The 27,972-nt window shown below is 40.2% G+C and overlaps 2 protein-coding genes across 9 annotated transcripts; one reads left to right on the top strand and one right to left on the bottom strand.

The window, feature by feature from the left end:
• Positions 1 to 445: 445 nt before the first annotated feature.
• Positions 446 to 7,507, top strand: LOC148419008 (leucine-rich repeat neuronal protein 2-like). Its single transcript, XM_088424449.1, has 2 exons — positions 446 to 629; positions 4,287 to 7,507. The coding sequence occupies exon 2, from the start codon at positions 4,643 to 4,645 to the stop codon at positions 6,938 to 6,940; it is 2,298 nt and encodes a 765-aa protein (XP_088280575.1). The 5' UTR covers positions 446 to 629; positions 4,287 to 4,642; the 3' UTR covers positions 6,941 to 7,507.
• Positions 7,508 to 8,431: 924 nt separating this feature from the next.
• Positions 8,432 to 27,708, bottom strand: elmo2 (engulfment and cell motility 2). Of its 8 annotated transcripts, none has more exons than XM_088423574.1 (23): positions 27,650 to 27,708; positions 25,219 to 25,288; positions 24,974 to 25,071; positions 23,688 to 23,728; positions 22,610 to 22,682; positions 22,471 to 22,521; positions 21,413 to 21,582; positions 20,720 to 20,819; positions 20,167 to 20,318; positions 19,884 to 19,962; positions 17,865 to 17,900; positions 17,525 to 17,575; positions 16,035 to 16,157; positions 15,530 to 15,649; positions 15,331 to 15,435; positions 15,140 to 15,248; positions 14,909 to 15,045; positions 13,295 to 13,458; positions 13,061 to 13,173; positions 12,861 to 12,968; positions 11,982 to 12,064; positions 11,695 to 11,772; positions 8,432 to 10,913 (listed from the first exon to the last, which is right to left on the bottom strand). In XM_088423574.1, exons 3-23 carry the CDS (start codon positions 25,049 to 25,051, stop codon positions 10,713 to 10,715), a joined length of 2,172 nt encoding a protein of 723 aa, XP_088279700.1. In that variant the 5' UTR covers positions 25,052 to 25,071; positions 25,219 to 25,288; positions 27,650 to 27,708; the 3' UTR covers positions 8,432 to 10,712. The 8 variants fall into 8 exon arrangements, with proteins under 8 accessions (XP_088279700.1, XP_088279705.1, XP_088279701.1 ...); XM_088423579.1 differs by having other exon boundaries at positions 20,173 to 20,318; XM_088423575.1 differs by lacking the exon at positions 27,650 to 27,708 and adding an exon at positions 26,839 to 26,892.
• Between the last annotated feature and the right edge of the window lie 264 nt (positions 27,709 to 27,972).

Raw genomic sequence — 27,972 nt, 5'->3', positions numbered from 1 at the left:
GGAGTGATCCTTCTTCGCGGATTTCACTTTTCGCGAGGGGTTTTCGGTCCCCATTAACCGTGAAATGAGGGAACAATGTACAACCAAATGATCCTTTTTTTGTAAACAGAATTGTGCCAACCAGACAACTTTCACACTGATTTAAATCCCCCCCAACATTGACAAAAATGAATGTCCATTCCAGTGGACACAAATGAATAAAATGGTTCTCAGGGAAATATGTGAAATATGTTGATGTTTTTGAACAAAACCTAATGCATGCATTCCAAACTGGGAGACAACCTGTCAGCCACACACTGTAGCCCACTGCAAGTATTTTTCCATCAGCATGTGACAGAGGAAAAAAGAATAAGGGAGTGAGCGAGGCAGGCGATGGAAGAGGGGAGGCAGGATGAGAGGGACACAAGCTCTGCTGCAGAGCTGGGGGAGAGAGAGCGAAAGAGAGAGCAAGAGAGAAGAGAGGGATGAGGAGAGAGAGTGAGACTTGGCCAATGCTCTCTCCAGCTCCAGCGCAGCAGACGTGATATTTCAAGAATCTTAATTGTGTGGCTGAAAGGGAGACAAGAAAAAACATCCTGAGCGCGGGAAGCGTTGCTGGACAGATTGATGTAGCGATCCTTCCTGATCGGGTAAGAAAATTGAAACGCGTTGATAGCGCAGACGTGGAGCTGTGGATGCATGGCTGCTCGGTGTGAGCGGTTTACAAATGAAGTGGTGGTAATAAATGTTAAGTTTGTGCCTACATGTGTCTGCAGCAACAGCCTGCGTTATCATGCGTCTCTTCTCATTTTTTTTTTCTACCAAGTATAATCTGTATCCAGGTCCTCCATCTCTTTCAAAGCATCCCGCACTCCTGCATGTCATCCTTCCTCTCTGTACATGCAAATGCATTTACGTTCTTCATACAAGCAGTCGTTTGACACCTTTAGATACTTCAAAAAAAGATTCAAGGTCTTATCTTGAGTTTGCTTCCAGATAGGAGGAACAGCACAGATAAGCGTGTTATTCTTATCAATGTGCTAATGAAAAATCTGATTTTTTTATTTGTTCCCCAAACCTTGACAGAGAAATAAAATGACTGGGGCAGTCTTGTTCCATCAGAGGACAGAGCTCAGATGTAGTGCTAACAGGTGAACATGGATGTGCTCCAAGAGACGATTGCCATTTTACAAATACGAAATGCTGTTGCAGAATCTTCAATTGAGCAGGATTGTGTTCTGATTTGAATCTCAAATCAGACCGATCGGAATGTCGCCTTTACTGAACAAGTAAACAGTGATTCCATGCATGGTCAAGTTTCCCCAAGTGTAAAGAACAGAGAAATCCTTGTTTGGAAAGAGGTGATTGTGCAAAATGCATGAGCTGCAGTATGAACATGTCGTCAGTTTTGTCTCACTGCTCAAACATCTCAATACAAGGATACAATCACATATATATATATATATATATATATATATATATATATATATATATATATATATATATATATATATATATATATATATAGAAAGTATGAAAATGCTTGTTACCGTGGTTATAGTTACTTTTGTCATCTCACGTCCTTATCAGGCTATCAAGACATTAAAACAAATTGAAAGATTAATTAATGAAGATCTGTAATTATTTGATCGATTTATTCTCATTTTAATCCCACCTAAAAATTCTTAGAAAAACCCTCATCTAGAGTTTGTTTCGATACATTTGTGATTGTGGTAGATCAAAAGATTAATGTACAACAACAGTTGGTTTTTTTCTTGAGCAGATGTAATTTGTAACTATTTACCTAAAGCTGTATTTGAGCCTAGTCCCAAATTCTGGCTGTAACCTTCAGTTTTAACCATGAGGAGGAATGGTGTTATTGTCTTTTATCCATCGCCAAATATTTAGAAATTAACAAGAAAAAAAACAAGGTCCAATATGTCCATCGCAGACTTGCTGAAACACAGTGTGTTTTCCATTTTAGCTTGGCATAGAATTCTGCTGTGGCTCGCTATATTAGTGTCTTTTTTGTCATGCGGCTTGGGTGCTTTGCATTTATGTGGTAGGGTAAACTTGAGCCGCTTTTGTGGGAATCAAGCCCCTTCTTACAAAGAATGCATGCGATACTGCCTTTATCAAATGCCGTTGCGTCTTCCTTCTGCCCCTGAACTTGCCTGCGCACCCACAACAATAGCCTTTCAGGTTGTGCCAAACACGACAGCCAATCAGTGTACACTTCTGGGTGCAATTGACCTTTGACCTTTTGCTGAAGCATAAAACCGTATCTCGTCAGCATACAGAAATCATAACGTAAGTAAGATTAAAAAAATAAGTCTGTATGATTTTAATTAATTGATTGCAATTAATCTGTTAATCTGACAGCCCTAGAAAATATTAGAAATAATTCACTATGAGGCATAATCTTTATCTAGTTGCTCTCATTACATTGCGCAAGATTGCTGCTGAGCGTAAAACAAACTCTTTGACTTCAGTATTATAAGTACGTGCCGCTGATGGCAACCAGTGAGCTACTGTGCTATCACATGGAAAACTTTAATAAGAAAATAGAGGATAAAGAAGAGAACGCCGACCATGGTGAACGCTGAGGGGAGAAAAGGGGTGTATTTGAAAAGCCTCCACCGAGCAGTATGAATTACAAAACCTTCTCAGACAGGCTTCCGCTCACCGCTGCGCGTTCCTGAAACTGACATTGTTGACGTTCGGGAGCAAACGACAAAAACAGGAGGCATCAAAATTAAATGACAAATGCATTATTGAGTAGGTTGCGTGTGGAAAGATGAGGGAGCGCAGATGAAAGTGAATGGCTGATGGAAGATTGAGAAGAACCCCGGGAGGAAAGGGCTGCTGTGAGATGATGTTGACTCAAACACAATCGTCGTACAATGCTCACTTTGCATAAACCGATGAATGTAGTCGCGGCTATTCTACATCTTGGTAGATGCTGATCTTGTTAGAAAAAGAAAGTTGAAGACTTCTCTCATTCTGCTGCAAACATGAAACGCAGTTTTTTTTTGCCGGGATTCTTTTTCATCGTCCAGTGAGTCTAAATCCGAGACACTAATTAGGTTTGATCCATGGCCGCCCTCCTCTTGTACACTCCAAATTTGTAGAAGCAGTACAGTGAAGAAAAATGCAACCTAGAGGGAGGTTGCAAATTCAACATTAACAATAAATAGGAGTTATTTCAATATAAAATACAGTTTAAAGGCAATGTACTGCCATATGAAGGCTTTGGCTACCATTTGGTGCAACGGGGCAATGCAAATATCTATCGAGAAAAAGAAAGGAATGAACAATAAAAGTAAAAGCATTAAGGCTATCCAACATTAACAACTAAATTATTTTTCTGATGCAAGTATGTCATACCATTAAAAGTGTATTTTTCAACTTGCTGTTCACTGAAAATGGCATGTTGTGCTCAGTGCTCAGGTAAAATAGTTACCCCTATGTAAAATTGTGAAAATAGCCTGATATTTCAGAATTATATATTTTTTGTCAAATATAGTGATTATTATATGATTTACTATATATTTTAATATTTTTCAGATTATAATATACAGAAGCATGATTAAAGTCACAATAAGGCATAAAATGATTAGATGCTTCATCGATGCGGCCAACATATTGGATTCCTCACACGTGATTTTCGTTGGTCTTGTTTTTCTCAACTGGTGCACAGATTGGACCAAAACAAATTACAAGTAAAGGAACACTGAACCATAGCAAAGAGATTTGTTTCCATGGCAACATTGCACTAGACCTTGCTTTGATTTTTTATTTATTTTTTTTACAGATAGCCATACTCATGACAATTTAACTGCTACTTACGGCATCTATCAGTGAATTACACTTTGCCACAATCGTATGTTTTATGCAGCCCCACTAGTCTAAACACATAATTTCGATGAATGAAAATCAAACCACAGGTGCTCAGAGCTCGGCTATGACCAATCACGGCTCAGCTCGTCTTATGACCAAAATCAGAAAACCCTGAGCCTTGATTGGCTATTATGTGAGCCCTGAGCAACTGTGATGTCATTTTTAATCGATAGCGCGTGTCAAAATGGCCGCCTCCTGACGAAGATAAAAACAGGTGGATTTTTCGGGAATTGACAAATAAAATGCAATGTTTTTATATGTGAGTTCTTTCTGACGGGTTAAAAAAATTCAACTATTTTCGCAAACCGGCCAGTATGAATGAAAGAGATGTTAAGCTTCAGTTATTTCCAGTTTTCCCGTTCCCATTTTAACTCGATTTATTTCTTGTGCTGTGTGTGCGTCTGTAGAGAGGTGAGCTACGAGCCAGGACTCCTCCACCGGCTGCCAGGATGCGAGATTGATGGCGTGACGAGTAAAAGACCGTCATGATGTTCTACCGCTGCAATCAAAATCGTTCCTAAACAGTCGCACCGTAGCCTTTGCTGCAAATCACACATTTGACTTTTTCCATGTATGTAAAGCAACCGCAGATTGGTGTCGATATGATCATCCTTTGCCGTTTGCCTGAGAATTTCATCCCAGTCAGAGCGATTGTAACCCTCTTCAGTTGTCTGCACACACACCCTTACAGTTGACTTCCTCACATCTTTAAAACAAGATCTTAAAACCTCCTCGCATCCGCATCTGTGACCCCTTAAGGATTATGAGGCCAATGTTGATGCTTCTACAATCACAGTCTGTCCTGTGTGTGTTTGTTGGCGTGTGCGTGCTCGGAGCGCAGGGCTCACTGCCTCAAGCTCTGCCATGGCACGTCCCCTGCCCGGAGCGGTGTGTGTGTCACATCAAGCCGTGGTTCTCACCGGACTCGGTTTACCATGAAGCTCCGACTGTGGACTGCAATGACCTGCTGCTGACCGGCCTCCCGTGGCCGCTGCCCTTAAACACACACACCTTGCACCTGCAGGGCAACAATCTGTCCAAAATGGACGCCGCTGTTCTGCACGGGCTCCCCAACCTGACTGACCTTGACCTTTCACAGAACCAATTTACCTGTGTAAGGTCCGTTACACAAAACATGTCTCTGCCCTCGCTGTTGTCTCTACATCTGGAGGAAAACCATCTCAGCCACCTGCCAGAGGCCTCCTTCTCTTCACTGCTGGCTTTACAAGAGCTCTTTCTCAGCCATAATAACTTGTGTTCCATTGCACCCGGAGCCTTCACCGGCCTGAATTCTCTCCTGCGTCTACACATCAACAACAATAGACTAACCACTATCAATCCAAGTTGGTTTGGGGCTTTACAAAACCTAGAAGTTCTCATGCTTGGAGGGAACCCAGTGGAGACCCTACCCGAGCAGGGCTTCTTAGCTTTGAAATCCCTCCGCAGTCTTGTTCTTGGCGGTATGGGCTTGAAGGGTTTAGCTGATAATGCTCTAGATGGCTTAGAGGGTCTAGAGAGTCTCTCCTTCTACGATAATTTACTAATCAAGGTTCCAACTCGGGCTCTGCGGAGAGTGAAAGGACTGAAGTTCCTGGACCTGAACAAGAACCGAATCAAACTTATCAACACAGGAGACTTCCGAGATATGGTCCATCTAAAGGAGCTTGGCCTGAACAACATGGAGGAGTTGATGTCCATTGAGAGAGCGGCGCTAGAGAACCTCCCAGAGCTCACCAAATTGGAGATCACCAACAACCCACGACTGTCCTTCATTCACCCACGGGCGTTCGCGCAGCTGAGCAGGTTGGAGAGTCTCATGCTCAACTCAAACTGTCTGAGCACCCTGCACCGCTACACCATGAGCTCCCTGCCCAGACTCCAGGAGGTCAGCCTGCACTCCAACCCACTCCGCTGTGACTGCCTGTTTCACTGGGCCGCTCAGGACGCCTCGCAGTCCGGCCGAGACGCCCCAGTGGGCAACCGGCAAACACCTCGGGTGGTGCGCTTCATTCAGCCCCAGGCCACGCTGTGCTCAGAACCTCCAGAACTGAAAGCTCGCAGGGTGCGAGAGGTGTCCTCCACGGAAATGTCAGCGTCCTGCCTCCCGACAATCCCCACCGCCTCGCTCCCCTCCAACGTGGGTGTAAGAGAAGGTGGCAAGCTTCTTCTGCACTGTCGAGCTCTGGCAGATCCGCATCCTCAAATTTATTGGGTTACTCCCTATGGGTTGCGACTTGGACCGGCTTCGAGCAACTCGTCTGAGGGACCGCCGGCTTCTTCTGCCATAGCCTCCGAAGGAAACGCCTTCTCGTCTGCTTCCAGTCCTACCTACTGGCTCTTGCCTGAAGGAACGCTGGAGATCAGGAGGGTCACCCCGAGAGAAGCCGGCTTGTACACCTGCATAGCTGAGAACATTTTGGGAGCTGATACGCGAAGTGTTAGTGTGACGGTGCAAAGAAAACAGAAGACAAGGAGGAGGGTGGCGGCTCCTAGCCCGAAGGGCCATTCGTTACTCCGAGTGGAGACAAGGTTAAAGGTGATGGAGACTGGAGAACACTATGCTATACTGTCCTGGCAGAATAGGCCCAATTTCCCCTCGACTCGTTTATCCTGGAAAGCCACGAGCTCTGACGCACCCGCTTACACCACACGCATCCTCGCCGGCACACACAGTTTCAACCTGACCCACCTGCAGGCAGAGACGTTTTACAGAGTGTGCTTACATTTAGGGACCGGCGAGGCTGGCAAGCGTGCCAGCAGGAGAAGCAAAGCAAGCAGGAAACCTCAGTGCATCTCATTCAGAACCAAGCAAGTGGCAGCGCCTCGGGCCAGCCTGCAGCTCAGCCCGGAGCTGACGTCCACCGCGGCAACACTTCTGATGATCCTTGTGCTCATACTGATGCTGCTGGCCGGCCAAGGATGGGACAGTGGAAAGCACCCCGATGCTCTTTTCCAGCAAATAAAAAGTCAGAAGGCTCTGATCATCATGCAGAAGACGGGGGGGAGCAACAAGAACGCGCCTAAGCAGGGCGAGAAATCTCTGTTCCATCACGAATGCTGAGATCATCAAAATGCGGATGACAAAGAGAAACAAATACAAAATGTCACTTTGTGAAAAGTCACAGTGATGTAGGAAAGATTTGTATTTATTTTATATAAAGGATGCACAGTATAAATGACATTGTTTCTGTGTTGAGACACATTGTAAAGAATACCTTAACCCGCACCAGGTGGATTTAAACTGGGCCATGGTACTCGCACAGCGAGTGCATAAATCCAATCCAATAAACGACTGCGTATGCTGCTGGGCTGAAAAGAAAGGAAAACTCAATTCAGTCCAGGGATGAATGTTTCCAGGATAGTCCTTACATTTCCTGCCCCAATGTCTCACGGACTGAACCATACTGTAATCCAAGCAGATGATGACTGATCCAAAAGAAAAAGTCACTCCTTGTTTTGTTCGTGTACGTCAACGTGATTGATGCTTAGCGCTCAGTATCTTGGACTACTGGTCTTATACAACGTTCCTCGCCTTACATCCAATATCCCCTTTCAGCATCAAATGATTCTCAAAGTGATTGTGTCAAATTCTATTTTGATCTATTATACAATAAATCTTTTTAATTTAGCCGTTGCTGCTCCAGTCTCTTTTCTTATGCGTACAGATTTCTTTCTTCAATTATGATATTCACAAATCAACATAACAGTTGAATGAATATGAACCATTGACTTTAGTATTTGTGACGCCTATGTATGAACATAACACTTTTCTATCTCTGTGCATATTTTATACAGAAAAAAATGGAGCAGTTAAATGCTAAATGTAAACAGGTTGCTATGTTAAAATGTCTGAGGTAAATTATACAACAAACCAAACAAATTGCATTGCAATTACACTACACAGCTTGATCTAGCGTACAGTACAGACAGCCGATATTACAAGGCAGTAAAATGAAACCTAACATTCTCTGCTAACATGAAAATGTGTGTACAGGGTAGACCTCATGGTAAAATATGAAAAAAAAAAAACATCTGAGAATTTGGCCTTTTTTACACAGTTTATATAAGATGTATTAATTAAAAAGCACATAAAAGTGCAACCATGTGACATTAAAACCCTTTTAGCCAGAGATTCCATATCTGACAACATTGGTCCTGATTGGGTAAATAAGGTCAAAACATTTCAAGTCATGTATTAACCTTTTTAAACTCAATTTTAGATCATGGTGGATCTATCATATGAAGATTAATGTTGGCATGTTACCACCCAGATTAGCATACATGAGAGACGTCCGGCTTAGTCCATACCCTAAACGGGTGATAAACGCGAATGACTTAAACGATCATCTCGCAATCAACATGTTTTAAAATCAATTTGATCTCTTTATGTATGACAATTATTGAGGGTTATGTTCGCATTTTACCACCGACTCTGAGGCACACGAGAGATGTCCAAGTAGCGCCACAAATATCATTACATAACCATGTTTTAGAAGCAACGTATAGTTGCTTTAAATAAAGTGGCGTTAAAGATACAGGTCTAGAGCAAGAGTTACTGGTTACATTGTATTTATTCACACAGAACATTATACAGTACATTTTATTTCAATTAAGGCGACACAATAACATATATACACAAAGCTACTACAGATGAATACCATATGTAGATTTTTTTGTTTTTGCAGTTGTATTTATAAACCAACAACATCCCATTCAATACTGTCACAAGCAAGTGGAGAAAAGTACCAGATGCAAAATCACATCATTAGCATATCTAATGCAAAAACCCTTCAGTCACTGTATGCTAAATTCAGTTGGAATTCCATGATAGCAGCTTGTTCTCCGTAAAAAATATGAAACTATTACAACATCTATTAGTAGTTAAAAACAGACAACCCCGCCCTCCACAAAGATTACAGTATCAATAATATTTGGATTTGTAATATCCCTTAGCCATACAGGACACATTACTATTCACTATGACATCATCTTTGTTTGATAAAGTGCCTAATACTAAAATAAAATACAAAAAAAAAAAAACTCATTATGCGAATTGGAAACATGGTAATAAGAAGGTCTGAAATGTTTTGTGGCATTATTGTGGATGCAAAATTGTAAATACTTAAAAGAAAAAAAATGCAAATTGAAAAAAAACATTATACAAAGTGATGTTATTTCAAAACCATTCTCGTCACAATGTACAATCATTTACAAAAATATAATTCTATTCAGCATTAACAAATGACATCGTTGACATGATTTTTACTATATTCAACATTGACAAGTTATTACAAGATGACATTTAAAAAATAATAACAACACTGGAGGGTTAGTACTATAATGGCCGCTGCATTGGCAGTGATGTCTCATGAAAAACTTGTGATATAATTTTATTCCTCTAGATGATGCTCTTAGTTTGAAGGCGAGTGCATTGGAAATGTATTCAGTTTTCCAATGCCTCTTAAAAGAAAGAGCGCCATCTAGAGAAGCAAGAAATATCAAAAGCGCTTCATGAAGCTTCATTTTCACATCAGTAGTAATTGTTCTTGTTTGGTAATGTTATCGAAATGGCACATAAAAGATTCTACAATCCTTCCATATATCATCATTGTCGCAATTGGAATCACATTAGGTTACAGTGTGCACCTATGGAAGGGAAAAAAAATGATTACATGTACATAGTGCAGTACACATTACATGTTCTTAGTTTTAAAAATAATAGAATTTGTGAATTCAAAAATGTGTTCATCGTTTTATGTGTTCGGAGGCAATGCTGCAAATGAGCTGAACTTTTGATCATTCACAGTTTTGTGCACCAGTGTTGAAAAAAATTCAGAATTGACAGGATGTGGAGATAAAACAGCAAACACACACACATACATACAGTGTACACAAACATGCACACACACACTGTGTAAAGCGTATTGAGTTCAGATGAGATGTATGAGTCATACAATCACAAATGAGAAATAAAATCAAAAGAGTACAGCGAAACCTCCATAGTTAAAGGACAGAAAACCTGTTCAATTTTGTTGCACAATCTATGGAAAACATTCTTCAAAGGTCAGAACTGGAGGTAAGAAATAAAACACTCATAACGGGTGTAAAATCATCTCAGTGAAATTTTCAAGAATTAACACTCAGGGCTCTACAGTATTTTCATCACTGCCACAATCCCAACGGAAAGCACATTTAAATCTGCGAAGAGGCAGGCTAAACAAGATTTTGGTCATTTCGCAGACTTATGCGAGCTAGCACTTTTGGAATTCGATTTTATTCTTCTTTTAGTGGCAAGCGTAATGGGAAAATGAAACCTCTGGAGGGCCAGTATATTTAGCATTTTAAATCATCTTTCAAGGCCAACAGAATATAGTGTGCTATGTCTATGTAAATATGGGCGGTATCATATGAAAGATTGATTTTCATTCCTTACTTTGAATTGCATGTATGTAATTGCTATGTTATAAGGGGGAAACACTGCCATTCAGTGGTCACAGTTATTACTACAGTGCTCAATTGGCTTCTATTAGGTAAGCAGTCGTCAAGGGCGTGCGCACCTCTCCATAAAAACATGTATTCGACCAGAATTTTATTATTATTCTTATTACTATTTTAAAAGACGAGAATTCTTGTCCATGGCATTGAAAGAGTTCAAAGCGTGGTTTGTTATTATTCGGTGTCTACGTGTCTCTATCCTTAAACATTGCCAGTTTGGAATAAAATCGAAAAAAAATCAAATTTGGAGGTTCCTCTGTCGCCTTTTTCAAAATCGTACTTTGCAGAATTAGTTAAAATAGACAAGTTAAGCTAAGTCGCTTTACAATCAACACATCTCAGCTGTAGTTGTAAGTGAAATTATAAGAGCTTGGTTCCTTCGGAACAGGGGGCGGGGCCTCTGGGATTGTGATGTTCTCAAGATCTAGGAGGCGGAGCTTCATCTCCATGCTGATAAGAGTGTCCAGGTCACTGCGTGTCAGGTCACTGCTCATCTCTCTTCCCAGTAGCGCGCACAGTCCGTCCATCCAGATGCAATACTGCTCCACAAACAAACGGACAGACCCGAGATGATTGCGAGAATTGCGGGTCACGAGAAGGTGCGATGTTCAAGTATGTGCTACCACAGAGCACATCAATCCAAGTCTTCTTTTTTCAATTTTTGGGGCGAAAAAAAAAAGTCCAAATGGAATCTTAAATGGGCAGTAATTGTATTCACAGCATGCCTTCTTCTGGTGCATCCCGACTTACGTTTCTTAGACTTCTATCGTAGCGTCAGCCATATAGTAAAATTGTCATATTTCAATATTTTGGGAAAATAAAAAACACATTTTTTAGAACACAAGTTGTTTTTGTTTTTTTAAATTGTACAAAAACCAGATGTTTGAACAAGTAAAAGAAAAAAAAAACTCCTAAAAAATACCAAGACATGTTTGAAAAATATGGCTTTGATAGAAAACATGTCTATTTTATTTATATTCTAAATCAAATAGGATTTTACAGTAAAAGCCACTATCGTATCTGAGAAATTTGAAATTTCTTGGACAAACCCATTTATCTTATTATTATTCTTAAAGGCAAACAGTGAATAGATAGACCTGGGGTAATATTTTAATATCTTTTTTAAAAAAATATTTTTGCAAAAAAAAAAAAAAAAAAGCATATCCTGGGATAGATCACTGTGGCACGCAAGAGAACAGAAAATGAAACGCTGACTGATTTGTTTACATCATCTAGTCCCAAAAAATTCTAATACGAAAATACCTTCATTAGTTTTACGAACACAAGGGTACAATAACTGATGTTCCATTGTCAGCCTACCTCATATTTGTTGGGCGCGACAAAGTTGAGCGTCTCATCCGGATCATAAAGAACCGAGAAAGCCAACTCCAGCACCTCCTGGGACAAGACCGGTCCAATCACAATGAAAATGTGTATATTAGTGCAATACTGTGCTACATTCAGAATTCGTCCTAATTCAAAGGGTTCTTTCTAACGCATTATTTAAAATAGTCCTTGAATCACTGAAATGTGTACTCAAAAGAATTGTGTCAAGTATTTCCAATACATAAAAAGACTGCAGTGATTTGAACTTTCTTAAAACTGACCTTGTTTTGTTTTAGAGCACTCTTCTCTTTCATATGAGGGCAGTCCTTCCCCGTCACCACAGACTTGATGTCAGAGACAGGGACTAAAAAGAAAACAAATACAATATGCAAAAAAAAAAAAAAAAAAAAAGTTATTCAATGACAAAGATGTTCTCCAATTACGGTCCAGTCTCATAAATAAGGCCAAAGTTATGAAACTGAGGCTCACTTAAAGGTCCCATGCCACACTTAAAAAAACAAAAAGAATCTTTGATGCCCTTGTGCTGAGCTAGCAAAATAATCTAAGATGACTGGATTTGCCATTAATATTCTGTAGATTTGCATTTGCTCTAATAGAATCAGAGTTCTCTTTAACTCATTCAATCCTAAAAACATATTTTTATGTTAACCCTAAGTACAAAAAATAGTTGCTACTAATTAATCAACTCATTCAGTGCCATGGACGAGAATTCACATCTTTTAAAATAGTAATAACAATAATAAATCATTAATTCTGGTCAAATACTTTTTTTTTTTTTTTTTATGGAGAGGAGCACACGCCCTTGACTAATGCTTACCAAATATAAGCCAAGTCATTTTCAGTCGAAAACAAGTGGCAAAATGCCCCGGCCAGAGATGGATAAAAACGGGTGGACTTTGCTACTTAATTCATATGTCACAAATGCAATATTGATCAGAATGCCTTGTTTAAACAAGCGGGGCTACATTGAATTAAGAGTCATGAATTTTCTTGGTTTGACTTCCCCTTTAAGAATCAGCGGGCTTTAACGTGTAATCACCAAACTGTGCAGATACCAAAAATAAAACATGACACAAGGTGAATTGGACCAATGTTATGCATTATATAGATGGAACTATTGGACTTTTAGAGACACTTACTCTTGTCACTGAGCATCTCAAAAGGCACTTCACCCTGAGGTGATTCATCCAAGTCCCCATAGTGCAGCATTTTGTGGTTGAGAGAGAGTCTGCAGAACCAAAATTTCTCTGCAACGAAGACAAAAACGCTTAGCTCGTCACGTCAACACAAACCACTTTAAACGGGGAGGGGGGGCAAAGTGATCGTATGAATACGGTACCTTGCCTTCGGCGGTTCCCCACTTTTCGGAAGCAGCTGCCCTCGCATAGCCGATTGAGTCGTTGCTGTTTAATGAGCTCCAGGATCTCGGGCTGGATTCTCTCTCGCAGCTCACTGCCTCACAGAGATGACATCAATGACAGAGATACAAGGCCTTTTGGGATGAGCCATTACAATTTCAAGAAGTGTGAAATCACGTGGCTAACTCCAAAAAGATGTTGGACGTGACACTAACATGATGGGCGGGGACTGAAAGTCGTCCTGGCTCATTCGCTCGGACTGTCTGAGTCGCAGTATCTCCGAGTAGCTGAGACCCCGCAGCTTGTTCTTCAGCTGGTCTAAAGACGAGGGCTTCATGGCCAGGGCCCGGGTGATCTGTTCTCGAACCACCTGCATCACCTGGTTTGAATGCACGTAGCCCTTGAGATCATTTGGACGTTTTAATAAAGGGGTGAGTCCCAACGCTGGCTTCCCATTTCCAAACTCATTCTCTCAGTAAACATAGTTCCTCATCTCAAAGTCATTTCTATTCAAAATGTACCCCAGATAAATGAGCAGTGCTAATCTTGCAATAATAAACTGCAGCGACTCAAAACGTGTTAATGTGGAGGAAGCGCTCTGAACCGCAGTCAGCAGCATTAAGAATTTAGTTGTCGTGTAACATTAAGTGAAGCAAAAGCCTTTTAGCCGCCTACTCTTGTGGGATTCTCTCATACTTAGACACACACGCAGACAGCGAAGGCAGTGAGCAGCATTTAGAAGGATCTGCATTTTGTTGACTTTCACACAGTGTGATGGAAATGTGATCTAATGCAGTTCTCACTATGAGAGCAAACACATCTTTGCCACGATGGGAGTTGATAGTCTTTCGGAATGACGAGAGTGTTTGCAACATTTTAGGTACAAAACATTTCCGTTGTGACACTTTAAAAGCGGATAAAATAAACAAACACGGGGCCACGCGGTTCAAAACAGTGACCCGCATTTTAGAGAATATCACATAACGATAACGCCTCTAAGTATGATAAAGTACAGGTTTTAAATCCTACGAAACACAAAGACGGTCATAAATCAAAACACTTTTTCCCCCTTTGTTTTCAGCGATGAGCCTTGGTATTTGGCGAGGAATACATGAATAATTTAACTCATACTTGAAACTGTAAATTAATACAATCAGTACAACAGAACAAATTAATATGTACCTTTCTAATTCATTGATTTCAAGCAGAAACGCAAATCCAATTACACTGTTTGTAATCAGAAATGTTCAGTTTGACAAAAGCAATGGCTTCTTAATTGCTTATATTTCTCAGTCGTTCAATTTGTCGACCCAAAAGATTTATTTGTGTCTTTATATCTTCTATACACATCAACCCCTTTAAAGATGGCATTCTGATTAATACTGTGTTTTTGAAAGTAGTTTATCAGCAAATCTTACTGTTTTTATTCATCTCACGGGGCGGCCAATTTGTCACAGAATGTCGCCTCAAAATGACATCGCAGTTGCTCAGCGTTGCGGAAGACCAATCACGGTTCAACTCGCAAAGGTCACATGACCAAATTCAGAAAACAAATGAGCCATGATTGGTGGTTCCTTAAACCCCGAGCAACTGTCATGTCATTTTCAGTCGACAGCAAGAGGCCAAATGGCCACCCCGAGATGCTTTATAAAAACTGGTGGATTTTAGCTCATTTATATTACACAAACGCAGTATTAATCAAAATGCGGAGTTTAGACAAGCGAAATAAAAGCTTAGCAACTGGACAACGGCCTAAACGGTTTTGGCTTTCCGTCCACACGATTCTAGATTTATACAATTAGGCCCATGCTAGTAAAGCCCTTACTAACCTTATTAAAGTCCTCGGAGGTGGCCCTCATCTCCTTCCAGGTTTTATTGAGCAGCTGGATGCAAATGCAGAAGAACTCCTCCCATGCTCGGTCATGAGTGAAGAACATCGGATGGTAGTCGTTGCAGCCCTCATTAGCTTGTGAAACGACAACAAAATTGGTGAGGCATGGATTTGCCTCCATAAAAATCACCAGACTATGTCAGTTCCCGCCACATTCAACTGCACTTACGCAATTCTCCAACTTGGAGTATCTCACAGAGTATCCGAGTGAGTTCGATGGCACACCGACCAAAGGGACATTCGTGTTTATCCTCGCGACTACTGTTTTCTAGAACAATCTGTTATGAGCAGGAAAAAATGATAACTGCGCTTTTCTGACTTTGGGAGTTGGGCAGTATCTCGCCAAAAGTCAGAACTTACACGGATGTACGTGTCCTGATGGACTCTGGCCAGGTACAGCATGTTGTCCAAAGCCAGCATCCCAGGGGGAGTCTGAGTGAAGTCCATAGCAGGGTTTACATGATTCTAAATGTGTAAAATAAAAGTTAAAAAAAAAAAATGTGTGAGTGTTCCATTCTGTTGTTGTTGTTTTTTCCCCATCCAAGCAGAGGCAACCTACCGTGAAACCTAGCATTTTATAATCCTTAGCATACAACGCTTTTCTTTTTTCTGTGCCAGTGGGGTCATTTTCTCCATCAAAGGCGATCCTCCGCAGCTCAAAAATGACATCTCTCTGTGTCTGAATCACAAATCCCAACATTTAGAGTGGAGAGGCAAAACAGTAATTATTCACTCCACGGTACTCGAGGCTAAATTCAGTTGATGAGGAACGGGATGCTACAGTCTGTTAAAGTTCTCAAAATTGCCCCGCCTACAGAAATATACTCCATGTACTTGCTGCATCTACACAATTTTTTACTTCCCATATATCAACACATCTTGATGAAATATTTGATTATTTTTAGTGGAAATTTGTGCATTATTTCACCGGAAGTATTCCTTTTGTTTTTATAGTTGTTTTTCACCGAGGAGAAAAAACAAACAAACAAACATATTTTTTACCCATATACTGTACTCAAATGCATTTATATCTCTATCATATATCCTCTTGTTTTCATTTTTACCTGGTCATTAGGATCCATTTTGGTCATCATTCGTTCCTCCAAAAGATTAAAGGTCAACACCTGCAGCACATACAGCTGATGTGCCATCTCTGCTTTGATTGGTCGATTTCCTCTTATGACGTGCTGGAAGCGGGGAAAAAAAAAAGGTAGATCCACATAGGCCTAGTACATTGAACTGCTGATTCAGAAAGGGGGCTGTTGCATCAACAGAAAGTGAAAAAATAAAAGCTTTTTCCATGGGAATTTTCCTTTCCTCTTCTCCTTTTGGCTTTTCCCTTCAGGGGTCACCAAAGCAAATCAATCGCCTCCATCCAAGCCCGTCCCCTGCATCCTTTTATCTCACTCCAGCTACCTTCGTGTCCTCTTTCACTACATCTATAAACGTCCTAAAGAGAAGGCAATTCAAAATTCAGCATCCTTCTACTTATTTATTCCGGACATGTCGGAACCCTCTTAGTCTGGCCTCTCAGACTTTATCTCCCCAAATTCTAAGATGTTGTCCCTCTGATGTAGTCATTCCTGACCGTATCCATCTTGAGAATTTTCATTTGATGGCAGATTTAATTATCTTATCACACAGACTTTTCAAATTGGTTTTAGGGATTCAAATTCATTATTCACACAACTGAGTGGTTTAGAGCAGCGATTCTCAGACGGGGTTACGCGTACCCCTGGGGGTACGTGAAGGCACTTCAAGTGCTACGTGAAAGATTAATAAGGTTTCTGCAGGTATCCAATTTCATGGTTTTAAAAGTAATGACAGGAACAGTGTATGTTTCTTTGAAATTTAAACGCAAATTACTTGGAAAATTAAGCTGGTTTGATTATATAATAACCTAAATTATTTCTTGGTTAACAAATGTCTCACATTACTCTTGCCATAGAGTGAAGTTCGGTCTGACTACACTTCACACGTCGATGCAAAACATGCTATTGGGACTTAGTCAGGTCAAATTAGGATACAGACACTGCTACGGTCCAGCAGTCATCATAAGTGGGTCGCAGTCTTGAAGGATTTGGTTCCGGAGAGCCCGCAATGTTTTGACTGCTCCAGGAAATAACACCGCACTGTCTTCCTCATTTGCAGCCAGCTCAGGGAAGCACTTCTACACAAGTTAGTGCCAAAAGGAATCATTCTGAGCGCAGAGTTTTTTTTTCCACTTCATGGACTTCATGCCATATCACATTTGCTAGTTCAGCTTCAATACGCTTCACGTTAGTCGATCTTTCCACTAGCTGAGCGGCTGGTCTGCAGCACGGCGCATTCAAGACTCAGCTGGAGGACGATTTTAAACGGGGGTGAATCATAATATTTGGATTTTTAAAGACGCTCTGTGTTTTCATGCAAGAGAAATCATTTCAAGCACCATTTGAGAAAGGGATTATATAATTTGAAAAACACAGCAGTCTCTGACCTCATCTCAGTTGAATAGACATAGTCACTTTATTTAGCGGATGAGAATATGTGTTAGCACGTGGGGACTACTCACATTAAGAATGATGGAGCGCAAGTGCTTCTGGGCCAAGGTGCTTGCCATTTCCTGTGAGCAAGGAGACATGCAACAGAATAAAGAAGTTTAATGAGGAAAGAGTAATTCTGCATAGCAAAATCATGTGAGCTTGACTCCAGTCAAAACCAGTTTCGCCTCTCATTCAAACCTTCTACTGCAACATAACAATTTAAACCAACAAGAATCTGTGTGCAGCGCAGGCAAGCTGACGCTCTGCCTGCATTTGCATGGATAGTGCAGCAGCTTTAAACAAAGAGAAGGGAGGGCGTGAAGGCCTGTGGGGTGAAGAGGATGATATGAGATGCTGGTGTGTACTCACAGTGAGGTGCTGCTCCAGTGGGTTAGCGTACACCTCCTACAGGTTCAAGGGAGGGGGAGGAGGTGGATGTGCGGTGGTGAAAATAAAAAGTGCACACATAGACCATGAGATACATGAATATATCACTGACACAGCAGGCACAAAAACGAAGAACACATAGCACAATTTTCAAAATATGTGTCTGAAAAGTCACTCTGTACTTCCTTTTTTGTTTGAAACTATTTTATTTCAGGATTGCTGTTCAGCAAAAGCTTGAAAGCTGCAAAGCATATTGCTCCTCCACATAATATAATTTATGGGTTAGGTTTGTCCTTGGCAAAATTCTAGAAACTAAATATGTCGTTGACAAACAACGAAGTGGAGAGGCTGTTATGTACACCTGATGGAAAAAAAAACCCACCTGAAGCCAATACAGGAAAAGCTTCATGACTTTTTATGACTTCCTGTGCAGCACTCAAAATAGACTAGCCTGAAAGTCTGCTCTAAAGTATTTTTTTTTTAAGTGGTGCTGAGAAGGAAACATATGTGCCCAGCCCAGACAAAAGGGTCCACGAGGATATGTTAAAAAGAAAAAAAAAAGAAAAAGAAAATGTAGTTATTCATATACTCTAATTCTACACTTAATTCAATTAAAAATGATACATAGACTACATGGAGGTGCCTCAAAAATTACCGCAATTTAAGTAGCATTTGTAAGGTTTTAATGCAGCGATGTGTGCCTGTGATCTAAAAACAAATTTCTCACAAATATCAAAACTGTTCTTCCTATTTCCATTATTGGTTTGGTGATCATCTTTAGCTTTAACTTGTTTTCACATATGCGGAACTTGGTTGTGCATAACCCTATTATCTAGCAAGAGAATTACGGCGAATGAAAACGGCAAGTTGCTAGTACCTCTGGGAAATTACCAGCCACAGTGGCTGATAAGCAAAAAAATTAATGTTATGCCCTGCTTATGAGTATACTAAAAAGTGATGTCCACTATTACAAGTTCATTATCTGAATCCTAGTAATCTAGAGCAGTGGGCCCCAACCTTTTTGTGTGTGTGTGTGTGTGTGTGTGTGTGTGTGTGTGTGTGTGTCACGGTCACAGACCAGTTGAGACACACAGATGATTGCTTTTGAATTGCCAGTTTTAAAGCATCGTTACTATTAACAGAGGTGGTTTGATTATATATATTTTTGAATATTTTTTTTCATGAAAAAGTGTTTTCCCAACTACAAAACAAAGTAGAACAATATTTTAAGACACTCAGACAATAAAGACAGACCAGTCTGAATGAATACGCTTGAAAATGCAAAAGAAAAAAAAACATGTTTAAAGTAATGATACACATTAATAAACAGTAATCACTAGCTTCTAAACGACTTATAGAAGCTAAACTGCCAGCTAATGTTTACGTGGACAGGACGCGCAAATCCTACTCACATTTTCATGCTTTCCACTTGACTCTTACTGTATGTGCAACCTGTTCAATTGATACAACAGATCTATCATTTTGTATTTGAAGACACACCATGGACAACGGCTTCATTTTCTTTATCTCGGTCCATTTGGGGTACCGGCATAGAAGCAATGACAAGAAAGGAACTCTCGTCAAAATCGTTTCATCTTCGGAAGATAACGCGTGTCATGTCTGACCATCAGCTGCGAGTTCAGCGGCACATTTGGTTTGGTTCATTGTTTCTATTATGTTCTGTTTCCTTCAACTTGCAAACCAAAGTTAGACGGAAGGAAAAGCTGGACTGATTTGAGTGCAGTCAGGCACAATTCCGCCTCATCAGACTGACTAAACAGGTTCACAGCTGGTGAATGTCCTGATTCTCAATCATATAATCACCTAGCCCTTTTAATATTACCCCTTGGAAAGTAATCAATGGGCTAGGGGTGGAATAGATGTATATAGTTTGTCATTTTTTTTTTAAATTGACTCATTGTGCAGATTGGTCCCGAAAGGGCCGCAGACCAGTACAAGTGGGCATTACGCAACATGATTTTTCCACTCAGGCGAACTGACCTGCCGTCTATCCTCCGGTGCTTTCAGAAAAAGAGCATTGATGAGAGCAATGGCATAGGTTTGAATCTCTTGGTTTGACCTGAAAAGGATATCAAGCAAAAAAACAAATCCCGTTAGAAGTATCTTGCTCCATATTCCTGACCATTGAGTTCCCAAAATTCTATTGCTAGTTGGACTTTTACAGGCGTCCTTGATGCATTCTTAAAATAGCACTCGGAAGAAAAACATCAAGGCCGCAGTACTTCGTTCATCTGGCCCCCTGTTCATGTGTGTGTGTGCTCACACTTGCAGGTGCCCGATGAGCTGTCCCACGGTGATCTCCTGCGCCACTCGGTGGTAGAGGCTGTGGCTGTTGAGTACCATGCTCTCCAGGATGGCCAGAGACCGCTGCAGGATGGACACGTCGACCATGGGCTGGTTCACATAGCCGGCAATCTTTGGGAAGATAAAAGACGTTGAAAAGGGGATGGGGCGCTAAAAAAAGCCCGGAATCATACAAAATTGGTTGTGAATCATTATTCGAGCATTGACACTGGGGGAAGGAACAACCTTTGTTAATGATGAAATGTTACAACAAAAGAGTTATGCTTGTTTACTTTGAATAACTCTCAGGGCCATAGTAAAGCTTTCAGAAAATAGACACACACACACACACACACACACGCACTGAATGAGCTCCGGATAATCTGAGGAGTTGCTAGGCAACAGCACCCACTCATTTCCGCTGTGTAGGAAATAAGGAAGGTCAAAGTTAAATCAAAGCCAGCAAATAACAAGGACGAAGACGCCACAAGTTGAGAATATGCAACTGTGAAGTGTGGGATGATTAGAGGCACCTGCTTGATGAAGGAGAGCGAGATAAGATCCCAGGATACTATGCCGTGATCCATTAACTCCAGGAATGCGGTGAGCGTGAACGCCAGCATTTCACCAAAGCTTGAATAAGAAGAGAACATCCATCTCATTTTCATATCATTTAAACTGAGCCTGTATAATAAAAAATGTTGAATTCAATCCCAATTGGATAACATTATATAATAACAAAAGAATGATTTATGATGTTTGGACCATCTACAGCAGTGATTCTCGACTTTTTTTCAAGGTTACCCCTTGTGAAATATTGACTCAAACAGTGCTGTGCCATTTGTGTCTGATGTATAAAACTTTGGAACTACATTTACAGTGGTAAGACTGAACATTTTTTATTTTTGACTTCACTGGCAGAAAACTGCATCACTAATGACGATCTGCATCTGTATAAAGTGTAACACAGTAAAGATGTGCAATATTTTGCAAAAGAATGACTCTCACACATTTGAGCAATAAATTGTTTAATCTTCCATCTGATTTGCTCTTAAATTGAAAAGAAAATGTACTCTTTTTTGTCATATTAAAAATTGGATTAGCTGATACCAGCATAAAGCCTGTTACATTTTTGGTACGCCCTAAAGCGCTTTCATGTACCCGCATTCGAGAACCACTGATCTACACCGTCATGACGAAAGCAAAAACTAAAAGCAGAGTCTTACTGGGTGCCACTTTCGACGAGGCGGGCCAACGTCCCAATTCCTTCCATGTTGATGAACTCTGCGGCAAACGTGGGATCTGCTGACAGCTTGGCCAGTTCTTTTAGAGCCTCTAAGCGAGCATCAATCCCATGGGATTGGATACGCTCCAGAAGTTGACGCGCCGCACGGCCCTATCAGCAGGATGAGTTGATTGTAAAAATTGCTCATGAATATTGTGACATACCACTGCATTATTAACACGTTCATTGTCACCCATGTTTAGACCCTCATTTAATACTTGTAAAGATTTGAAAACAATATAAAATACCAAAGACTGAATGGCTGGACTAGTGCCATACCAATACAGTATTTATGTTTTTATTAAGCCGATGCTGATTTTTGGCAGTAGAAAATACACATTAATTTAAAAAAAATATAATGAGAAAAAAAACTGAATTTGTTTCCAAACAATGCATTTCAACAGGTATCAATAATGTAATTTTTTGCTACAATATTTATCAGTCCACTTAGTATCTATTCCCCGTGACTAGCCAGGATCAACAGTAAAAATATTGTTGAAGAAAAAAAAAAACCTTTCCTTTTGGTTCACTAAATGATGAGCGATGAAGGCATTTGTTCTTGTCATATGTGTTTGTGTTTCTAGTAGTTGAATGGGTGTCAAATTGAACACGTTCATATTTAATTTACCGGTATTTTGAGGTACGTATTTTATGCATCCATCCCTTTGGCCTTTATTTGTGGAAAAAAAATAGTGTGTCTTATATTTGGGAATTTTCAGTATGTTGTTGTTCTACACTGGAATTTTTGCTGTCGTTTTGGAAGTGTGAGGGTCTGGCTAACTCTTCTAATACTGGTAGCCAACCTCCCCACCCTGACACACTCATTTGACTGACAGGAAACACAGCGGGGCGCCACTACGCTGACTGAACAACACTCAGGAAGTGCAGTCATTTTATGCATGGATTACACTTGAGTTCAAGCAGGTCACATAAAAATAAAAAAATAACAACTGTTGTCTTATTCTAATCCAAACAAAGCTATAGCTAAATCTTACTCACAGGTGAAATGGCTAATCGAAGGATGGTTCCGTTCTTTATTTCACCGCGACTCTAGAGGAAAAGCACAGGTTCAGTGATCACCTCTGTTATGAGCACAAAATGGAGGGTGGGGGGGGGGGGGTGAAGCCTTGACACTTACCTGTTCAGTGATATAAAGCTGAGGACCGTCAGCATACCGCAGAGCAAACTGTTCAGACCCCGACAAAGACCACCTGAAAATCGAGAAATACGATTTAGTCCGAAGAGACCAAGAGAACAACCAACATATGAGGTGAACATTCCCAAAAGCTTGCCATATGTAGCAAGTAAACTTGCGAGCCTATGAAAATGAAATTTTCTGTGGGAGTTTACAGCTGAGGGTTTGTTTTTTGCTCAGAGTTGTGAAATCAAAGCAGTATGTAAGGCTTAATGGAGCAACCAAAGCTAAAGTCTTAAATCTGGAAGCTAAAGAATGCATTGCAAGGCATAAACTGATGTAAGCGGAGTTTGTGAACCATATGAGGACTCTCATTGCTGTCTTCTTGCATCATAATCCTCAGCAGGGTCTTTAGCGCACACAACCCACAGTTAGAATCTATTTAAGAAAAAAAAAAAGCTTAACTAAATGTTTTATGAAAAAGCGCATGTGTTGAATACAGAAGCAGTTTATTGTGTGTCCATTGTTTTAAAACGCTACAGCAAAAGAAATAAAGCACATTTATTGACATTGTGCATTACGCGCAGAGAGGAAAGAGCCTTTAAACATCAAATTAGAAATGACCTAAATACAATTACACCTCGGGGCATTGTGTTTATAGGTGATAATGTGCCTCAAATAAATATATTCATTCATGGCACTTATCAGCTGACATCAGGCGGACTACACCCTGGATTGGTCGTCAGCCAATCACATGGTACAAGCACAGACTGACAGCTATTCACACTTACATTCTGTGTGGGAACATAACGTACAAAGCCGGCACCGCACCGTCAGTGTCTCAATGTATTTTTATTCTTTTTCCAACAACAAACAAGAACAGGCAGAAACTACAGCAACAATTGCCAATGACCAGCAATAAATAAAACTGCACACTCTCCTTGTACTATTGCCTGCATGGCTGGCGTTTGTCATTGGGATTTGTTTATTATTCACTTTGGATTTTTGCTCAACAGTAATGGAAACAAGACTTCCTTGACTAAAAATAGTTATTGAAATACCAAATAGAGAAGATGCTTACCCATCACAGACTTCGCGGATGATTGAAGTCAAAGGTCTTTTCTACAAACACAAAAGGCAGAAAGTGCTTGGTGATGCATAGTATGTAGTACTTTGTAAAGAGGAATCACAGAAAATTAGGGCGGGAGACTCGCGATTATTTTAATAACTGACTGTCAGTTATTTTGCCAATCAATGGATCGGATTAAAACGTTTTGCATTTCTATTTGTTTATTCAAAAACATCTAATTGACATTTCATAACGGACATAAATTAAGGTTCAGTTAATGGTTTGGGCCAAATCATCAGAAAAAAAAACGCTAAAAAAAATAATTTCTTTCTGAAGAAAAAATTTGCAAAGGTTTTATTGTAATACCAATTGTAATATAGCAAAAAAATTAACTTAACGTTACTCTTGAGCAAATTTTAATCAATTAGCAGTGAAAATGTCATTTTTGGTCATATTAAACCAAATGTATTCCAATTTTTTTGCGGATTTTTCAAAATGGGTCTCAACTGACAGCTAGCACTGTACAGTGTATATTAGAATCAGGTGAGAAACTGAACGCAATTTCACACTGGTAGATAATATATTAGGGTGAGCAAAGCAAAGGCTTTTATCATGCAAACATGATACATTGCCCCCTGGTGGTAGGACGACAAAGTGCTTGATTTGACATGTACGGTAGCAGGCTTTTTTCATGTTAATATCGCCAAGGATCATCTTAATTAATAGTGACAGCCAATATTGTGAAGATGATTACAATTCGATTAATTGTGCAGCCCTACTCTATGGTTAAAAATGGCCCAATCAAAAAAACCTCATATTTCATAAGAAATTCAAGGGCCAATGCGCCATAGGTAGGAATTCATTATTTGTATACATACATTCTAATGTGGAATGTTGAAAAAAAACATAATACAGGTCCTTTAAATTAAACTAGTTCTCAAAATAATTAATCGATTATCAAAAATGAGTTTTGATCATGATCGAAGTAGAATATTTTGTTACGCACAAATTAGAAAATTGTATGGCCTGTTAGTACAGGAGACATAGCAATAAAACATTGATTCTGATATTCCTAATAAAGACATAAAATTGGGTGGTGATATAATAAAAATAGGACTAAAAGTAAAAGAGAAAAATCTCCAGATCTATTAAAGTAAGTAAAACATCAAACATTTCAAAAGTGTAGACTGGTCACTGTTGAACTCAGGATCGAGAGGCTCTATCTTGGTTAGCTACATCACAGTGAGTTGTAGAAAAGAGAAAATGAAGATGTTTTTAATTTTTGAGCATGCACAGACCTGGTCCATCTCTATAAGCTGAGCATTTGCACCCGGCCATTCGATAGCGACCTTCACAATGTCAACAGGTGGGGGCATAGCTGCCTTTTTCTTGTCACCTGCACACAAAAGAAGTTCCACACACTTCATTTACATCTTAAATTTAAAGTGGCAGTCTAAAGTAATTGCTACAGTGTGGCATGATGAAAGCTGTTCCAAACAACAGAGAAATTTATGCTTTGTTATTCAATCTAAGAGCTAATTACCTAATGGAGAAGTGTGAATGAGGTCACTCAGATACACACCAATGCTCAAGTAACCAATGTGTCAGTTCCCCTGTGAACACACCACAAAACAAGTGTTAGCTCATTTAAATCCACTCTGACAAATATACAGCTCGGGGTGCAATTTGTGTTGTTTTATTGCAGTAGAAAACAACTCTTTTCTGCCTCAGATAATATTATTGTCACCACAACACCAGTGCAAGGAATAACATTAATAATGGCTGTGTTCTATCCAAATGAGCCAGTAGCAAAGCCTCAGCATTTGCATGCGGCAGAACCAACAGGCTTTGTGAATACTGGAACAAAGCCACCAGCAGGCAGTCTGTGAGAGATATGAATTTGGTTTTGGTCAATACTGTAGCATCATCACTGTTTTGGATGATTTTTCACTATGTGTCTGTCATTAAATGTTTTAAACAATGATTGCTGAGTGCGGTTTGAGAGATTAGGTTGTAGATGATATATGGAAGAGTTTACGAGAAGTGAAAGTTATAGACCAACAAAAATTTCAGAATTTAGTTTTGAAAAATGGTTATGTACGCGAGGTAATGTACGAATTCACAGAAGGTGTCAGCACAACACCTTAATTAAACAAGCATCTAAGGATTAACTCTGGGTTCATGGACACCAATGAAGCAGACATTTTTTAGTTGTAAAATGTTTTCTTAAAGTCTCTTTAAACGAAGATGAACATGACAATTCTATTGTTGACACATACACGGGATTTACAAATTCACAAATGCAATGTGAGTCAAAACTGATAACCACCGAGTACAGCAGTAACTCCCCACAAATCATCCTGTCAAATATGTTGATGGTTTGTCCTGAGATTTCCTTTGTAATATATTTGCCTTAGCCAAATGAATGTTGGGAAACATTGGGAGTACGATCACATAAAATCACCAATAAAATTATCAACATACTGTACAATATCTCATCAATTTCCTTTTAAGTGGTAGGAGATGGTTGTGATATTTATCATTTTTAATGCCATTTATCGAGGTTCTTGGGTTTGGAATTCAGCCTGGGAAGTTAAGTCAAACTTTCTGTCTCAGCTGTTGCACCGATGCTGGGAAGTGCAATTTTCCTTTGAATCAACCTGTTACCAAGCACTTACGTAATTTGATTAATCATTACTTGTGCTGTAATGCATCGTGCCGTTTGTGACATTCTTGTTTGGTTTGTCCTGAGATTTTTCCTAGATAAAAAGTTGGGAAACGTTGGAATACGATTACATGAAATGAAACTGACCAACATTAATAGTACATTAATTGCTTTTGATTTTAGCTGGTAAGAAATACCTTAGCACCATAATTCTGTGGCATTGCTCCCCTCCCTACTGGGGAGACGAATTCAGCGTGCAATGCAAAGTCAAACTTTCTGTCTCAACTGTTGCACAGAAGGGTCGTCCATGCAGCGAACTGCAGCGTGCAGCGCTGACATGATTTGTCAGCCTGGTAGCTTAGCAACAACAGCGAACTAACCTTGCGACTACGTGGAAAAAAAAGAAACATCAACTTCTATGACGACCAATTTTTACAGTTTCCAAGACCACCAAGGGAATTTCCAGCATTGCATGCAATGTTCTGACGCCATTGTTACCGTGAGATTTGCAGTTTCATTTTAAATTGCACGGCGAGTCCGACAGGAAGTGCCTAACTTTCACTTGGATAGTGGGCTATAGCGCCCCCTAGGTTGAGACGACATCCGTGCAGATGATGGCAACAAATCTATCAATTTATGTTGCCGTTGAGACATTTAAAGCAAGGCCGCTTGCTAGGAAATAAAATTATGTGTCCGCCTGCAGAAAAATGATCGCTTGTTGGCAGTATCGTACAGCAAGGCACGCCAGGGTGTGCGTGTGTGTGTGTGTGTGTGTGTGTGTGTGTGTGTGTGTGTGTGTGTGTGTGTGTGTGTGTGTGTGTGTGTGTGTGTGTGTGTGTGAGACGGGGAGACATGAAGATTCGAAGCTCTCGTTAGATTAATTAATGGAAGTGTTATAAAGAGCAGTATTTTGTCGGAATCCTGGATCATGACACCGGAGGGAAACATATTATAAGCAGCTGTGACTGGCAGATGCTGAACCGGATGTAACCTCGAGATATGCAAAACCAATCGGTAACACTGATTAAGTGAGGTTAACGTCTCTTGACTCGGTGCAAAGATGGAAGTTGCTCTAAATGACAAAGTCAGGAGCTGTAAAGTCTAATCAGAAGTGCTGCTCCTCCAACAGTGTGATTCATCCGGCATGCACCCGTCTGCTCCACCATAGCAGCCATTAAGCAGCATGACCGTGTCTATCAATCTCGTCGTTGAGATGTGTTTATGCTCCGGGGCTTCACTTTGAGCCCCAAGATGGAACGAATGATTGAAGTAACGGATATCGTTCGTGTCGGTGCTCGATGTTACTCACCCCGTGGCTGGGCCATCGATGATGCTGAGAGCATACCACTCTCTCTCTCTCCGGTGAAATACTTTGGAAGAGCAGCAGACACTCCTCCAACGCCTTGTAGGCGGAACGCAATGCAAATGTCACATCTTACCAAAAAAGAAGAAAAATAAAAGAAGCGCAGACGACACAAGGTGTCTTCTCGCTTGAACATGCAATAATATGTAGGAGGGATAGTGCCGGTCCGAGTCAAAATCAATACTGAAATGCATGTAACAATCACAATGCATTCATTTTTCTAATAATAAATTGTGGTAATCAAACTAACGAGTATGAATTACGAAATG

Source organism: Hippichthys cyanospilos, chromosome 9 (genome assembly GCF_059441005.1).
Source record: "Hippichthys cyanospilos isolate Australia breed blue-spotted pipefish chromosome 9, RoL_Hcya_1.0, whole genome shotgun sequence".
Lineage (NCBI taxonomy): Eukaryota > Metazoa > Chordata > Actinopteri > Syngnathiformes > Syngnathidae > Hippichthys > Hippichthys cyanospilos.
The sequence above is the reverse complement of the archived record's forward strand: the minus strand, read 5'-3'. Positions and strand labels throughout refer to the sequence as shown.

What these genes read in the sequence shown, in the direction of transcription:
- LOC148419008 (XM_088424449.1), top strand. Translation starts at nt 4,643, where the DNA reads ATGAGGCCAATGTTGATGCTTCTACAATCACAGTCTGTCCTGTGTGTG.
- elmo2 (XM_088423574.1), bottom strand. Translation starts at nt 25,051, where the DNA reads ATGCCCCCACCTGTTGACATTGTGAAGGTCGCTATCGAATGGCCGGGT. An exon ending in CACTGGAGCAGCACCTCACT is followed by an intron (nt 17,576 to 17,864) that starts GTGAGTACACAC and finishes CCTTGCTCACAG; the next exon opens with GAAATGGCAAGCACCTTGGC. An exon ending in ATAAAATGCTAGGTTTCACG is followed by an intron (nt 15,436 to 15,529) that starts GTAGGTTGCCTC and finishes TTACACATTTAG; the next exon opens with AATCATGTAAACCCTGCTAT.